Here is a 17,084-nt window from a genome sequence, read left to right as displayed (position 1 = left end):
AGCGAAACGTCTTCAAAGAAAAACCAGAAGGTCCAGTTGTCTCTTGGGGAAAAAAAAAAACACCTTTGGGACATATTGCGTTCGTAGTTTGCAGAGCAAGTATTGAAAAGCGCAATTAATATAATTGTTACTTTTATTATTTTTACGGAGAGAGGGGCCCACCTAGACAAGGATCACCTCTGAGTCCCATGATGGACAGAAGACCAGATTCAGTACCAGAATCAGTTCTTCTGGTGCGCGGCTCTTGCCACGCTTTCAAAGAACAGCTTACTACTCCTAGATACGACTTGCACGTGGTTGCAAACTCAGACCTCAGTGAGCGTGTACCTGGGCTCAGAGGATGCCATTCAAATCTTGCTAAATTCTTGTGTCAACTCCTGGAAATGTTTGCAAAGTTTGGGCAATCCTGCAGGATGCCTGAAGAAATATTGGAGGTCTTAGTCTTAGATCAAATATCCATGAAGGTCCCAAGCTCTTGGTGGGCGCATGGAGAGCTTGCCAACTCTTCCGTGATCCTTTAGACCAGTGTTTCTCAACCTTGGAAGCTTGAAGATGGGTGGACTTCAACTCCCAGAATCCCCCAGCCAGCGCTGCTGGCTGGGGGATTCTGGGAGTTGAAGTCCACCCATCTTCAAGCTTCCAAGGTTGAGAAACACTGCTTTAGACAAACAGAAGCAATCTTCTGCAAGGAATCATTGGCCCACTCCTATTGTCTGGAAGTAGAGGTAGTCCTCGACTTACGAACATTCATTTCAGGATGATTCAAAGTTAGATCAGCGCTGAAAAAAGTGACTTGTTGTGACCATTTTTCACACTTACGACCGTGGCGGCATTCCCACGCTCACAGGATCTAAAGTTGGACACTCAGCATCTGGCTCATATTTGTGATGGTTGCAGTGTCTCAGGGTCACGTGATCAACTAGGGAAGGTCATCGACTAGGAAGGAGGGGCATCTGCGCTGGGTTTATCTGCAATATAACCCCACTCCCTTCTAGCACGGATGATGTTCCCTAGTTGGGTCATGAAACATCTGCAAGAAAACCAGCAAGCTCAGAGACCGCCAAGGAGCCCTCCTCCTCCTCCTCCTCCTCCTCCTCCTCCTCCTCCTCCTCCTCCTCCTCCTCCTCCTCCTCCTCCTCCTCCTCCTCCTCTCCACAAACCCCTCTCCCTTCTAGCACTGATAATATTCCCCACTTGGGTCATGAAACATCTGCAAGAAAACCACCAAGCTTAGAGACCAAGGATTTAGAACTGTGGCACTGGAAATGACTCCAAGGATCATCTAGGATCATTTTTTTTCCCCTTTTGACTTTTTTAAATTGTAAATTTTAAATTTGTCTTAAATATTGGGGGTGTTTTAATTTGTCTCGGGCCAAATTATCTAATGTGGTTTTATACTGTCTTTTAAATTTTGTCATTTAGGTGTTTTATTTTTGTCTGTTCACCGCCCTGAGTCCTTCGGGAGTAGGGCGGTATATAAATTTGATAAAATAAATAAATAAATAGTCCAGTGATGGTTAACCTTTTTGCCATCACGTGCCAAAAGCTGGGGGAGCGCAGGGCGGTTGCGCATGTGCGTGCCCACACCCATCATTCTATGCGCCCCACCCCCCCGTGCATGTGCGCGCGACCCCCCTGCGCTCTCCCCACTTTTGGCGAATGCGTGCCCACGATGGCACGGTGGGCCCAGTAGGCCCGTTTTTTGCTCTCCCCAGGCTCCAGAGCCTTTCTAGGAGCCTGTGGAGGGCAAAAATGGCCTTCCCCACCCCTCTGGAGGCCCATTTCCCTACTTCCAGTGGGCAGAGAAGGCCTGAAAATCAGCTGGCCAATGGGCGCATGCACGGCGGAGCTGAGCTCACGTGCCCACCGATATGGCTCCGCGTTCCACCTGTGGCACGTGTACCATAGGTTTGCCATCATGGATCTAGTCGAACTCTCTGCTGGGTGCCAGAAAAGCAACTGAACCATCGTGTGAGGTCGTTTTTCCAGCTTCTTCAAAGCCTCCAGAGACGATGGAGAGCCTTCAGTCTTTGTAGGTCAGCCTTCCCACTAGTGGACAAATCTGAACCTCAAGATGTTTTTTCTCTCCACGTCATGCCATCCACGGAAGGCCAAAGATGCACACAAGAACTGGTGGAAACCACCCCAGTGTGCAAGGCATCATGCCTACCCATCAAGTCATGTATGTTGGAACAGGGCCACCACGTGCTCCTTTGCGGGCACCTATGGAGAAGACCCCACCCTCCCCTGGGGAACCTGGCTGAAATCCCCTGCTCCTCCGAGAGAGATTGTTTCACAGCAGGTCTTTTCCCAACGAGTTTTGCAAGACGGGGGAAGAGAGAAAACAAACGCAAGAGAATCTGGCTGCCTCCCATTAAGCCACGTAGATCTTAATTACAGGATGTTCCTTTGGGGATGAGTGTCTGGGAAGGAATGTGGTGGAGGTTGGCTTCATTTGGAAACCGGTTGGGCCAGTCTGGTGGCATTTTCCCTCATCTCCTCATCTCCTTCGGGAAGGTTGGTTTTGGGGAGACTGTCTCAAGGAGTGCGTTGCAACACAATTGCCCTATTTGTGCAAGGAGCCGGTGGGTGGCGAAGCGATGGACCTGTGAGGATCTCCTGTCAGGTTTCCTGGAGTCAGTCCATTCATGCTAAGCTCCTCAATCAGGGATTCTCAATCCTGACAAACTTTAAGATGGGTGGACTTCAATTCTCAGAATTCCCCAGCTTAGCCATACTGGCTGTGGGATTCTGGGAGTTGAAGTCCACCCATGTTAAAACATGATGTCTGGGGAATTCTGGGAGTTGATGTTCACTCATCTTAAAACAAGCTGGCTGGAGAATTCTGGGAGTTGAAGTCCACCTATTGTAAAGCATGTTAGTTGGGGGATTCTGGGAGTTGAAGTCCGCCCATCTTAAAGCACATGACTCTGGGAATTGAAGTCCACCCATTTTAAAGTACACTGTCTGGGGAATTCTGGGAGTTGATGTTCACTCATCTTAAAACAAGCTGGTTGGGGAATTCTGGGAGTCGAAGTCCAGCCATCTTAAAAATACTGCCTGGAGAATTCTGAGACTTAAAGTCCACCCATCTTTAAGCCACCAAGGCTGAGAACCATTTCCCTAAACTACCCTCTAACACACAGCCTGAGTTCACACAACACACGAAGCCTTTTAACAACCAAAGTTTTCTGTTGAACTTGAATCCCTGTGCCGCTCATCCCACTGCATTGTCCTTAAAAGAGTAATTTTGCACCACTGTTCTCCTTTTTGTGAAAACTGTCTCTACGCGCAGGCGTATAAAATTAAATAGCAACATTTTCTTAAAAAATGAAAAGGTACATTTATTGAAAACAGTTAATACTTTATACAGTTTCTTCTCACAGAATTGTGTGTCCCTCCCTCCCTCCTCCCTCCCTCCCTCCCGGTGAAGTTTAGCCAAGGGGCATGGCTGGTGCCCCCATGATCGACAGACCGGGGTGGCAAAATGGTTCAAGGTTCACCAACAATCTCAGTCCAAAAAATATAAGCCATTTGGATCCTGCACAGGTGTCAACTTGCAAAGCTTTCAAGTTGCCATGAGCAGGAGTGCCCTAAGACTGGTGAGGTCTACTCCCGAGTAAGTGTTGGCAACTTTGCAGACTTAATCACAGCCACACCATGAGGATCATGGTAGTGACAACAAGGAACCCACCTTGCAGCGGACTGGTGCATTTGTGTGTGTATTTGTGGATTCGTGTATTTGTGTGTGTGTGTGTTTGTATAGGTGTGTTTCACAGCCCACTTCTGTAGCAAGAGAGGTGGAAATATTCCTATTTACAACAAGGGGACCTTTGCCAACAGGGGTGGGTGGGTGGGATGGACTTTTCCCCCCTTTCCATTTTGATCCCTGGAGGTTTTACAAAAAGTATGTTCCATTTCTGGGTTCTTCTTTAGGTTGGCTTGGACGCCAGATGTTTTGCACTGCGATATTGCAACCCAACACATCTGGATGCCTCCAAGCTGGGTCAGTTCTTGTGTGTTCAAGACTTTGATAGCACAACAGCAAAATTGTTTGTTTGTGTGCGTTTGCAATCTCTGCAGTCTAACGAAGAGAAGGACTAGGGGTAACATGACAGCAGTCTTCCTATATTTGAAGGATGCCACAAAGAAGAGGGGGTCAGCCTATTCTCCAAAGCACCTGAAGGCAGGAGAAGAAACAATGGGCGAGAAACTAATCAAGGAGATAACTTGGAACTAAGGAGAAACTTCCTAACAGTGAGGACAATCAACCAGTGGAAGGGCTTCCCACCAGAAATCCTGGGTGCTCCATCACTCGAGGTTTCAAGAAGGGATTGGACAACCATTTATCTGGAATTGTATAGAGTTTCCTGTTTGAGTAGGGGGTTGGACTAGAAGACCTCCAAGGTCCCTTCCAACTCTGTTATTCTATATTCAATTCTGGACAAGAAGAAGTGGGTGGAAGCTCATGAGATCCAACCTAAGGAGAAATTTCCTGACGGTGAGAACAATTAACCAGTGGAACAGAAGTTGCCTTTAAAAGTTGTGAATGCTCCAACACTGGAAGTTGTTAAGATGAGATTAGATCACTATTTGTCTGAAATGGCATAGGGCAGGGGTCCCCAAACTTGGCAGCTTTCAGAGTTGTGGATTTTAACTCCAAGAATTCTCCAGCCAGCTATGCTGGCTGGAGAATTCTGGGAGTTGAAGTCCACAACTCTGAAAGCTGCCAAGTTTGAAGACCTCTGGCATAGGGTCTCCTGCTTGAGCAGAGGGCTGGACTAGAACACCTCCAAAGTCCCTTCAACTCTATTCTGTATTAAAGTACCTCCGAGTTCCCTTCCAATCCTGTTATTCTGTATTCTGTGTGTCTTTAGGAAGTATCTTGATTTCTTTCCAGCTGCAGGGAAGAAAGAATTAATAGATCGGAAGAGCCAGCCTGGGGAAAATCCCCACAGGCAGAGGATTGGGGGCCAAAGCACCTGGTTTAATTAGGGGGTGTAGGAAACCAGGGGTGTCCCTGGCCATGCTTCCTCTCAAGGGCCGACCCTTTCCCTCCCCAGCTATTCCCACCTTTTATCAAAATATTCGGCTTTTGGATGGCCCTGGAGGCATCTGGTGTTCAACTGCAGCCGACAATCGTAGCTCAATGTTCGTGAACCGATCGTGTGACTTTGGAACATGAAACGGGGGTGGTGGGTGTGCATGGGCGAGCCCCAACACATCTCTGCATGCCCATGGCATGCTTGTTTTCCAAGCACTCCTAATCCAAAGGGCCCTTTGCACTGATTCTCTCTCTCTCTCTCTCTCTCTCTTTTTTTTTTTTGCTCCTTAACTCAGTTGCTGTGGAAAAGAAAAGGAGGTGAGGGAGACAGAACCCAAGCGTGGGGGTGGGTACTAAAAACGGCAGTGGAGAATCCCTGAAATTTGTGCAAAGTTTGGCATGGAAGCCTGACCAGGGACGCCATGCAGGCTGTTGGATTGAGCATGGAGGAGGGGTCCTTAATTCTTCTTTTAATGATGCAGAATCCCACCAACGCTGATGCTGGTCTGGGTAGCCCTGGGTAGCTCTATTCCTCACAGTTCTATCCGTTTGGAAGTCTATGGGGAGGGAGGGGACCTCCAGCACATTCGTGCGCAGAATACAGGTAGTCCTTGACTTATGACAGTTCATTTAGTGACCGTCCCACGTTACGACAGCACTTAAAAAAAAAGCGACTTAGGGCCGCTTTTTGCACTTAAGACCGTTGCAGCATCCCCATGTTCATGGGATCAAAATTCAGACCCTTGGCAACTGATTCGTATTTACGATGGTGGCAGTGCCCACGAGATTCCCCTTTTGTGACTTTCTGACAAGCAAAGTCCACGGGGAAGCCACGTTCACTTCACAGCCGTGTGATGAACTTAAGAGATGCGGCGATTCGCTTAACAGCGGTGGCAAGAAAGGTCGCAAAATGGGGCAAAACTCACTGAACCACTGACTCAGTTAGCAAGAGACGTTTTGGCCTCAATAGTGGTCGTAAATCAAGGACTACTTGTAAGTTCTTCAAGCAGACCTTTCTCTGGGGGATTGGCCCCTCCCTCTGCTTTGAGACCCACCTCTCTTCTGGCCCTTCAAAAGAACTCTATTGCAAGGTTTCAAAGAGAGAGAAGAAGACTGTCCATCCTTAAGAGAGTGAAGAAGGGCCCGAAAAGGGAATGGCTGCCTTGTTGGTCCTCTCACCAAGAAAAGATGGTATTCCCTACGTCTGCATGTTTGATTTCTGGGTGAATCCTTTCCTCAATTTTCCTATCGGGGATGAGAGCAGGACCCGGCCAGGAACAGAAATGGGTGCAGGGATACAAAGAGGCACAGTTCACTTATGGGGGGGGGGGTTTAAGGTGGTGTGCCAAAGCAGGCTTGCTCTGCTGAGCGCAGGACAGGAGTAAAGCAGTGTCCCTTGGGGTCGTCCGATGCCAGCATCTCATGTCATCCTTCCCCGTCGTATTATACGTAATCCTTCCCTGTGGAGGGGACAACCTTGGGGTACGGCCGAGTTGGGGGGTAGGAGGTCTCTTGTCGGGGGCACCAGCAGCAGAGGAAGGCGCCGCCCAAGATGCTCAGAGCGGAGGCTGCCCAGCCGATGAAAAGCGCCTGGCCAAATTCAAACCTGAGGAGGAAAGAGATGGTCAGTCGAAGTCCAAGAATGAGGTGGAACAATCCATCAAGAGTTCAGTTCTTTATTGGTGACACTCAACATAACAAAATAACAGAGTTGGAAGGGACCTTGGAGGTCTTCTATGAGAGAGATCTTGGAGTCCTAGTGGACAATCACTTAAATACGAGCCAGCACTGTTTGGCTGCTGCCAAAAAGGCCAATGCAATCCTAGGCTGCATTAACAGAAGGACAGAATCAAGATCACGTGAAATGTTAATACTGCTTTATAAGGCGTTAGTAAGGCCACAGTTGGAATATTGCATCCAGTTTTGTTCACCACGGTGTAAAAAAGAGGTGGAGACTCTAGAAAGAGTGCAGAGAAGAGCAACCAAGAGGATTTGGGGATTGAAGGCTAAAACATATGAAGAACGGTTGCAGGAACAGGGTATGTCTACCTTAATGAAGAGAAGGACCAGGGGAGACATGATAGCAGTCTTCCAATATCTCAGGGGCTGCCACAAAGAAAAGGGGGGTCAAATTATTCTCCAAAGCACCTGAGGGTAGAACAAGAAGCCGTCAGCCAAACAATGTCGACTGGCGGCCCCCAGGGGGAGAGCCTTCTCTGTGGGGGCACCCACTATCTGGAACGAGCTCCCCCCAGAGATACGGAAGATCCCGGATCTGCGCACTTTCCACCGTGTTCTTAAGACCCTCCTATTCCAGCAAGCCGGCCTGGCCTAATTTTCTCCCCTTTCTTTTAAATTCTTCTAAATCGAAGTTTTAATCTGTTTTAAATTATTGGGATTTTTAATTGTCTCGGGCTAAATTATTTAATCTGGTTTTAATTATGTTTCTAACTTTTGTATCTATGTATTTTATTTTGTGCCTGTTCACCGCCCTGAGTCCTTCGGGAGTAGGGCGGTATATAAATTTAATAAAAACAAAACGAAACAAAAACAAGAAGCAACGGGTGGAAACTTAACCAAGGAGAGAAGCAACCTGGAACTAAGGAGAAATTCCCTGACAATGAGAACAATTAATCGGTGGAACTCCTTGCCTCCAGAAGTTGTAGGTGCTTCATCATTGGAGGTTTTTAAGAAGAGATTCATTTGTCTGAAACAGTTTAGGGTTTCCTGCTTGAGCACAGGGTTTGACTAGATGACCTTCAAGGTCCCTTCCAACTCTGTTATTCTGTACTCTCTTATTCTGTTAATCCAACCCTTGCTCAAGCATGAAACCCTATAAAGTCCATCCATCTTAAAGTTGCCAGGATTGAGAAACAGTAGTAATGTAAATGAAGCGGGCTCTGATAGATGACCACTGGATAACTTTCTATTCACTCTATTCTAAAAAAGCAATGCATCCGGTTGGAAAAAGTACAAACTCAGCCAAAATCCTTTTGGTTCCTCTAGGAGGCCTCTAAGTTGTCAGAAGAAAGGAACCTTCTAATGACATACAGCTTAAAGGTTGGTTAGGTCAAGGGGAGCCACATGAGTTAAAAGTTGTCTATCGTCAGAAGATGATTTGAGTCTATGCTTCAGTAATCTACAAAAAGAATTATGACTGTTTTGCAAAGAAACTCAGTAATTAGGAAATGTCAATTAAAAATGACAAATGTATATGACCATATGAATTGCTGAGTTAACAGAATCCTTTGTCTAGAAGGGTATAAAACCATTCTACCTAATTCCTGTCTTTGTTCAACGCTTCATGTACAGAGCTTTGAACCTATTGCGCAATATACAAATTTGTCTCTGATTAATCTAAAAGTTGTGTTTGTCTTATTAAATCCACAACAGTAGCTTAGATCTTTCACCCAGTAATTGTCTCTGCAAGGGGGTCATTATAAACATCCCCGCTTGTGATTCTGTAGAATCTGCTGTTTCCTCATCCATGTCCTTTGGCTGGTTCCCAAATGCCACAGGACCCACAGGTTTCAGCCTGCGCATCTTGCCTGCCTTCCTTGAAGTTGCGAGGATTAAAGCGGGAGGCCTGGTGAGATTCTGAAGAGAGGGTGGAATTGCACAAACTCTCCTGTTGGCACCGGCCTTTCCCAGGGCGCGCATAAGGCCTGGTGAGCTGTAAAAGGGCGGCAGAGAGCACAGAGCCTCACAATAGAGCAGATTGCTCATAGGCCTCCTTGGAAATTAATTTTAGACTTTCTCTAGCCAACGGCAGCAGCACAGATGGGAGCAGGTGGCCCGGGCAGTGGGACAAGGAGAAATCACTGTCTTTTTTGGAAGCCAGAACGGGTTGCTTAAAAACAGATTTGTTTTGTTTTGTTTTGTTTTTATTAAATTTATATGCCGCCCTACTCCCGAAGGACTCAGGGCGGTGAACAGGCATAGAATAAAATACATAAATACAAAAGTTAGAAACATAATTAAAACCAGATTAAATAATTTAGCCCAAGACAATTAAAAATCCCAATAATTTAAAACAGATTAAAATTTCGATTTAAAAGAATTTTAAAAAGGGGGAGAAAATTAGGCCAGGCCGGCTTGCTGGAATAGGAGGGTCTTAAGAGCATGGTGGAAAGTGCGCAGATCCGGGATCCTCCCTATCTCTGGGGGGAGCTCGTTCCAGATAGTAGGTGCCCCCACAGAGAAGGCTCTCCCCCTGGGGGCTGCCAGTCGACATTGTTTGACCGATGGCACCCTGAGGAGACCCTCTCTATGGGAGCATACTGGTCGTTGAGAGGCTACTGGTGGCAGAAGGCGGTCTCGTAGGTACCCCGGTCCTAAGCCATGGAGCGCACTAAAGGTGGTAACCAGAACCTTGAAGCGCACCCGGAAGACCACCGGGAGCCAGTGCAGGTCGCACAGGAGGGGAGTCACATGGGAGCGCCACGTCGCTCCCGTAACCACCCACGCGGCCGCATTCTGGACCAGCTGGAGCCTCCGGGTGCTCCTCAAGGGGAGCCCCATGTAGAGAGCATTGCAGTAGTCCAGGCGGGAAGTGAGAAGGGCATGAGTGACAGTGCGTAACGAGTCCCGATCCAGAAAGGGACACAACTGGTGAATCAGGCGAACCTGATGAAAAATCCTCCCGGTCACGGCCGTCAAGTGCTCTTCTAAAGACAGCCGTGAATCCAGGAGGACGCCCAAGTTGCGCGCCCTCTCCGTGGGGGCCAGATCATGCCAAACCAATCTTATTTCATTCTTTGACAAAGTGACTAAATTAGTAGACCAGCGAAATGCTGTGAACTTAATATACTTAGAGTTCAGTAAGGCATTCAACAAAATAGACTACAAACTACCATATTTTTTGGAGTATAAAACGCACTTTAGTTTTTGGGGAGGAAAATAAGAAAAAAGCTGATTGGCAGGTGGATCAGCCTTCTGGAATACCCCCAATCAGCTGTTCCCAGAGGTGAATTTTAGCAACAGGTTCCTTGGTTGTGAGTTCTGTGCCTTGCTTTTTTTTCTGCCTCTGAAACTTCTGAAACTCAGTTTCAGAAAAAAACCGTTTTTTTCCTGCCTCTGAAAGCCTCCGAAACAGAGCTTCAGAAAAAAAAAGCCTCTGAAGCTCTATTTGTGAGCTTCTTTTCTGAAGCTTCGTTTCTGATGCTTTTTTCAGCCTCTGAAACCTCCGTTTGAGAAGCTGGGCAGGACTACATTCGGAGTATAAGACGCACCCAGATTTTAACCCTCTTTTTTGGGGGGGGGAAAGATGCGTCTTATACTCCAAATAATACAGTACTTCTCAGTAAGCTAGAAAAACGTGGGATAGACAGTATCACCACCAGATGGATTTGTAACTGGCTGACAAACCATACTCAACAAGTAGTCCTTAGTGGTATCACATCCAGATGGAGGGAAGAAAGCAGTGGGGCATCCCAAGACTCCATCTTAGGACCAGGACTCTTCAACATCTTCATAAATGACTTAGATGAGGGAATAGAAGGAGAACTCATCAAATTTGCAGATGACACCAAGCTGGCAGGAACACCAACAGCCCAAGCTCAGGATCCAAAAAGATCTCAACAGACTTGAACAATGAACCCTATCCAACAACACGAAATTTAATGTGGAGAAAAGCAAAGTTTTACACTTAGGTAGGAAAAACCAAAGCGACAAGTGAAACCTGTCTGACTGTGAAAGGGATCTTGGAATCGTAGTGGATGATCAATTAAATATGAGTCAGCCATGTACAGTGGCAGCCAAAAAAGCTAATGCAATCCTTGGTTGTATAAACAGAGGCATAAAATCAAAATCACGTGAAGTATTAGTACCTTAGGAAGACCACACCTGGAATACTGACTGCATCCAGTTTTAGTCATCGTGATATGAAAAAGACGTTGAGACTAGCAAAGGGATGATCTAATGAAGTCTAATGAAGAGAAGGACTAGGGATGATACAATAGCAATGTTCTATTATTTGAGGGGCTGCCCCAAAGAAGAGGGGGTCAATCTATTCTCCAAAGCACCAGAGGGCAGGACAAGAAGCAATGGGTGGAAACTAATCAAGGAGAGAAGCAACCTGGATTTAAGAAGAAATTTCCTGCCAATCAATCAGTGGAACAACTTGCCTCCAGAAGTTATGGATGCTCCATCACTGGAGGCCTTTAAGAAGGGATGGACAGAATGGTATAGGGTCACCTGCTTGAGCAGGGAGCTGGACTAGAAGACCTCCAAGGTCCCTTCCAACTCTGTTATTCCATCAGCAGAATCCAAATATCAGTGGAGATCTTTCTACCGCACCCCATCAGTTGAGAGTTTCATTGAGATCTGACTTACCTGGTGTTGACGGGTGTGTAGGGGTTGAAAAAGTCCTGTGCGATAAGGTGGCCATACCAGGAGGTAGCCACTAAGGCGGCAAAGCCTATAGGAAGGAAGGAGAGAAGGAAGAGGTATTGTGAAGTCAACAACTTCCAAGAAGGAAAGACTGCTTGTAGTCAGCCAGCGAGAGTACTGCTTGTGACACCAACTGACACTGCTTCCTCAAGTTGGTCCCTTCCAGATGTGTTGGATGTGATATAAGAACTGAAGTTCAATACATCTAGAATAACAGAATTATAGTTTGGGACACATAGAGGAGGGGTCTCCAACCTTCATGCCAAGGTTGGGGACCCCTGACATATAGTATGTCTCAGGATTGGCAACTTGAAGATGGGTGGACTTCAATTCCCACAATTCCCCACCTTCAAGTTGACAACCCTTGAGAAGCACTCATCTCATCCAACCTTCTGCAATGTGCAATGAAACCAACGAAGCCGTCATGAGAAGGGCTGTTCAGCCTCATCTTCAAAGCCTCCAGAGATGGAGATATCACAACTCTGTAGACCCTATTCCATTGTTTACAGAACTGGAGGATCCTTCTTTGAGGAAGGTTGGCCAACATCTTGCATTGCAAAATAGGACTTCCCCTATTTGTGTCTTGGTCAGACCATTCATTGATCAGATTTACACCCAGTTGTCTTCTCTCTTGGATTTCAGATCAGATGGTTGGGATTCCCAAGTCATCTCCAAGTCAGCCACTGACCACCCATCGGCCTTAACTTCAGCAAGGCTGACCTCAGACTAGGCCCCTCCTCTCCACCCAGATCCTACAGATGGTTGATTTTCCATTTGTATGACTCTTTCCCAGGAATCCAACCTACCGGCCCATCTCTGGTGGCTTCCATACTGAAGTCTTTTTGCAAGACCACAAAACAACACAAGGACCAAGGCGAACCCTGGTCTATAGCCATGGATTTAAAGAAGACAGATGTTCTTCACCTGAAATGAGGAAGATGACACCTCCGAGAATGGCCATCCTGGACTTCTTCACCTCATCGTCTTCCATACACTTCATGCATTTCATACCAATCATGGCGACGAAACATCCAATGAGACCCAAAAGGATGCTGGACACCATCAGGGCCCGGGTTGCTTGCAAACTGCCTGGAAAAGAGAGAAAGGACTTGGTTTTACATCCACATGGACTGAAGGACCCACAGCAGGATCTGGTGGGAAGCTATTCCTAATATCCCATAAACCCTTCCATTCCCCACTATCCGGTCAGAGCTGAAGAAGCTTCTTGGATGAGAAGCGAAACATCTTCAAAGAATAACAAGAAAGTCCAGTTGCCTCTTGAAAAAGCACCTTCGGGACAACCAGGACCTGGATGACGGAGAATCTCTACAGACTTTCAGGCTGAAAGAAACTTATTTTCTCATTTCTGCTAGGGCACCTTTAGATAGGCCCATACCTGCCTTTTTTGTTTTTTACTATTAAATTGAATCCCTTTCCTTAAAGGACTCTTGGGCTGATGCCTTATCTAGGATGGGATAATCTACAGATTTGTTTTAATGCATCGTGGTAACCGTATTAGGCCACCAAAGGGTTTATTTCTTCATGTCATTCCTCAGTGTTTATTATTGTTTATTGTTTCGATTTTATATGCCACCCTTCTCCGGAGACTCAGGGCGGCTTACAATGCGTTAAGCAATAGCCTTCATACTTTTGTATATACCTGCTTAGTAGGGCTTTTGAGCCCCCCCCTTAAGCGGTGTTCTTTTTTTAATACAAAGTCAGCTTATTGCCCCCACAATCCAGGTCCTCATTTTACCTACCTCGGAAGGAAGGAAGGCTGAGTCAACCTTGAGCCTGGTGAGATTTGAACTCGCAGTAATTGCAGGCAGCTGGTGCTACTTAACAGCACTTTAGTCTGCTGTGCCACCAAGGCTCTTTTCTCTGAGCTTGGTTGTTTTCTTGTAAACATTTCATTACCAAATTAGGTAATATCATCATGCTGATAGGGAGTGGGGTTATAATATATATAAACAGAGAGCAAACTCCACCTCCTTCTAGCACTGGTGATGTTACCTAAGTTGGTAATGAAACATCTGCAAGGAAACAGCCATGGTCAGAAAACACCAAGGACCCCACAGTCATTCTCCTCCTCTTCCACCACCACCTCCTCCTCCTCCTCCTCTCTGCAAACCCTTCTACCACTGATGATGCTACCTACTTGGGTCATGAAATGTCTGCAAGAAAACCACCAAGCTCAGAGAACACCAAGGACCCCACAGGCCTCCTCCTCCTCCTCCACCTCCTCCTCCTCCTCCTCCTCTTCTCTTCTTCCTCTTCCTCTTCTTCCTCCTCCTCCTCTTCTTCTTCTCCTCTTCTTCCTCTTCTTCTTCTTCTTCCTCCTCCTTCTCCTCCTCCTCCTCCTCCTCTTCTCTTCTTCCTCTTCCTCTTCTTCCTCCTCCTCCTCCTCTTCTTCTTCTTCTCTTCTTCTTCTTCTTCTTCTTCTTCTTCTTCTTCTTCTTCTTCTTCTTCTTCTTCTTCTTCCTCCTCCTCCTCCTCCTCCTCCTCCTCCTCCTCCTCCTCTCCCTATGAGTCCTGATGATGTTATCTAGCTGGGTGATGATTAAACACGTACAAGAAAGCAGCCAAGCTCAGGGAGCACCAAGGACCTCACATATTCTGCCTTCTTCAGGATTATCCCTTGTGAGATTAAATAACCTCACATGAGTTTGGAGGTTCTGTCTCCTCTTGTTCAACCGGAAGGGGCTACAAAAGTTGAGTCCCCAAGGTGACACTTCATGTGCTCAGGGAGACAGGCAACCGTTGGGCCCTCAGCTCTGGGCAGGAGACACCAGCCAATCAATCACTGGAAGGTATTTAGGAGTCCCTGATGGTTGCTGAGATGCCAAACTCAAGGGTTACTTTGGCAAAACCTGCTAAACTGAAAAAGCTTATTAGAGAGAATGTTTTCCATCATTATAACTCTGCTGCACGTGAAGGAAGCATGGAAACAGAATAACAGAGTTGGAAGAGAACTGGGAGGTCATCTAGTCCAACCTATCCTATACCATTTCAGACAGTCTCTTCTTCCAGTGATGGTGTGCCCACAACTTCTGGAGAGGAGCCATTCCACTGGTTGATTCTCATTGTTAGGGAATATCTCCTTAGTTCTAAATTGCTTCTCTCCTTGATGAGTTTCCATCTGTTGCTTCTTCTCCTGCCTTCTGGTGCTTTGAAGAATAGATGGACCCCCTCTTCTTTGGGGCAGCCCCTCAAATATTGGAAGACTTCTATCGTGTCTCCCCTGGTCCTTCTCTTCACTAGACTAGACATATTCAGTTCTTGCAACCGTTCTTCATATGTTTTAGCCTCCAGTCCCCTCATCCTCTTGGTTGCTCTTCTCTGCACTCTTTCTGGAGTCTCTGCATCTTTTTTTACATTGTGGTGACCAAAACTGGATGCCGGACTCCAGGTGTGGCCTTACTAAGGCCTTATAAAGTGGTATTAACCCGTCACATGATGTTAATTCTCTCCCTCTGTTGATGCAGCCTACGACTGCATTGGCTTTTTGGGCAGCTGCCCAAAAAGCCAAAGTTGCTTCTTGAATGCGAAAGAGCCACCAAACTGGCAATCTTGAAACTGGTTAGAGAAGACCCAGGAGGTTTTGTGCTTGGCATTTGTGGTGCAGGGATACCATCCTGATAATTTTGAAGGAAGTTTTATAAAGACTTAATGTTCATTGCCCCCTGTGATTGCTTCCACAGCCAGCAATGGGCCCAGATCTTCAGAATCGACCACAATGCGTTGCAAATTTCCATACAGGTAATCCTCAATTTGCAACAGTTCATTTAGTGACCATTCAAAGTTACATGCACTGGAAAAAGTGACTTATGACCGTTTTTCACACTTAACCATTGCAGCGTCCCCTTGGTGACAGGATCAAAATTCAGACGCTTGGCAACTGGCATGTACTTATGACAGTTGCAGCGTCCTGGGGTTACGTGATCCAACAAGCAAAGTCGAAGGGGAAGCCAGATTCACTTAACAACCATGTAACTAACTTTAACAATGGCAGTGAATTGCTTAACAACTATGGCAACGAAGATTGCAACATGGAGCAAAACTCACTTAAGAACGGTTTCACTTAGCAACAGGAATTTTGGACTCAGTTGTAAATCAAGGACTGCCTGTATCTAGGCAAGCCAATGGTTAACCCTCTCTTGTTTTCACCTGAACTAAACCAGGTTTGGGAGCTTCAGATCAGTGCAAATTCTCAACCAGCTCTTTCTGCACTTTCACTGATCTTCCCAGAAGGCATTCAAACAAGAAACACAATTAAAGATGTTGATGAGAGACACCTGAAGACCGTCAAAAGGAAAGCAAAGGGTCTCTGCGCCTACCCCTTCACTGCTTTCCACTTTTTCGTTGTTGATGTTGTGTTGTTTGGCTTTATTTTACATGCGCGCTTCATCCGCCGGTTTTCCTGGTGGAAAACAGCAAGAAATGACTTTTTCTGGCATGGTTTTGCAACTTCTCTGGTGGTCTCGCTTTCAAGTCTTAATCCAGCCCAACCCTGGAAGATCAGGGAGGTGCTGTTCACACCCCAAATTTCTTCTCTGGAGGAAAAAAAAGGAGAATTTCTAGTCTACACCTACTTTCAGCCTCTCACGTAGGTCTAATCCATGGGGAAATGGGGAACAATGGATCCTTCATGACTTGTGGACTTCAGCTCCCAGAATTCCCGAGCCAGAACTATGGGGAACTATGCATGGCTGGCTCAGGAATTCTGGGAGTTGAAGTCCACAAGTCATCAAAGAACCACAGTTCTATTAGAGTTTGCAGCAATCCAACCAGCACACAAGTAAATAATTCAGCAGGATTCATGTATAAAAAGAAACTTTTTTATATACAGTAATATAAAGCATGATGCATGTATACAATACCCATGCAGTAGAAGCCAGAACCAGAACTCAGAATCCAGAAGCACAGAATCTATATAAGCAAGAGGCTATATAATACAGAGGCTATATTGCAAGGACAAAGCAACTCTTACATACAAATTAGTCAAACTAAGCCACGCCGAGCCACCAAGCCGTCTGGGTCACCAAACAGTTCCCATTGGCTGACGTGTTACCATGTCTATTCCAATTCATGAACTCTCATACACTGACATGTTCCCCATGCCAACTCAGGAATTCTAGGATTTGAAGTCCACAAGTCATCAAAGGGCCATTGTTCCCAACTCCTAGAGACTCTGGAAAGACTGCAGAGAAGAGCAACAAAGAGGATTAACAGAATAACAAAGCTAGAAGGAACCTTGGAGGACTTCTGACGAACAGTTGCAGGAATTGGGTATGTCTAGTCTAATGAAGAGAAGGACTATGGGTGACATGATAGCAGTCTTCCAATATTTCAAGGGTTGTCACAAAGAAGAGGGAGTCCACCTGTTCTCCAGAGCACCCGAAGGCAGGAGAAGAAGCAACAGATGGAAGCTAATCAAGGAGAAAACCAATCTAGAACTAAGGAGAAAATTCCTGACAGTGAGGACAATTAACCAATGGAACTGCTTGCCTTCAGAAGCTGTGGGTTCTCCATCACTGGAGGCTTTTAAGAAAAGATTGGAATGAAATGGTATTTCATTCTCCTGCTTGAGCAGGAAGTTAGTTTAGAAGACCTCCAAAGTCCCTCCCAACTCTTGTTATTCTTCCTAAGT

The 17,084-nt window shown here is 46.3% G+C and overlaps 1 protein-coding gene across 1 annotated transcript in view; it reads right to left on the bottom strand.

The window, feature by feature from the left end:
- Window positions 1–3,318: 3,318 nt before the first annotated feature.
- CLDN1 (claudin 1) overlaps window positions 3,319–17,084 on the bottom strand; it is a 29,511-nt gene continuing 15,745 nt past the window's right edge. The window contains exons 2-4 of the mRNA XM_034424538.3: window positions 12,359–12,523; window positions 11,378–11,462; window positions 3,319–6,650 (exon numbers count right to left, since the gene is read on the bottom strand). Coding sequence (XP_034280429.1) covers window positions 6,488–6,650; window positions 11,378–11,462; window positions 12,359–12,523 — 413 coding nt within the window. The 3' untranslated portion in view covers window positions 3,319–6,487. The remainder of the gene's footprint in view (window positions 6,651–11,377; window positions 11,463–12,358; window positions 12,524–17,084) is intronic.

This window comes from Pantherophis guttatus, chromosome 6 (genome assembly GCF_059756535.1).
Source record: "Pantherophis guttatus breed Tessera chromosome 6, ASM5975653v1, whole genome shotgun sequence".
NCBI classification, from domain to species: Eukaryota; Metazoa; Chordata; class Lepidosauria; order Squamata; family Colubridae; genus Pantherophis; species Pantherophis guttatus.
This window is presented reverse-complemented; position numbering and strand designations above follow the sequence as displayed.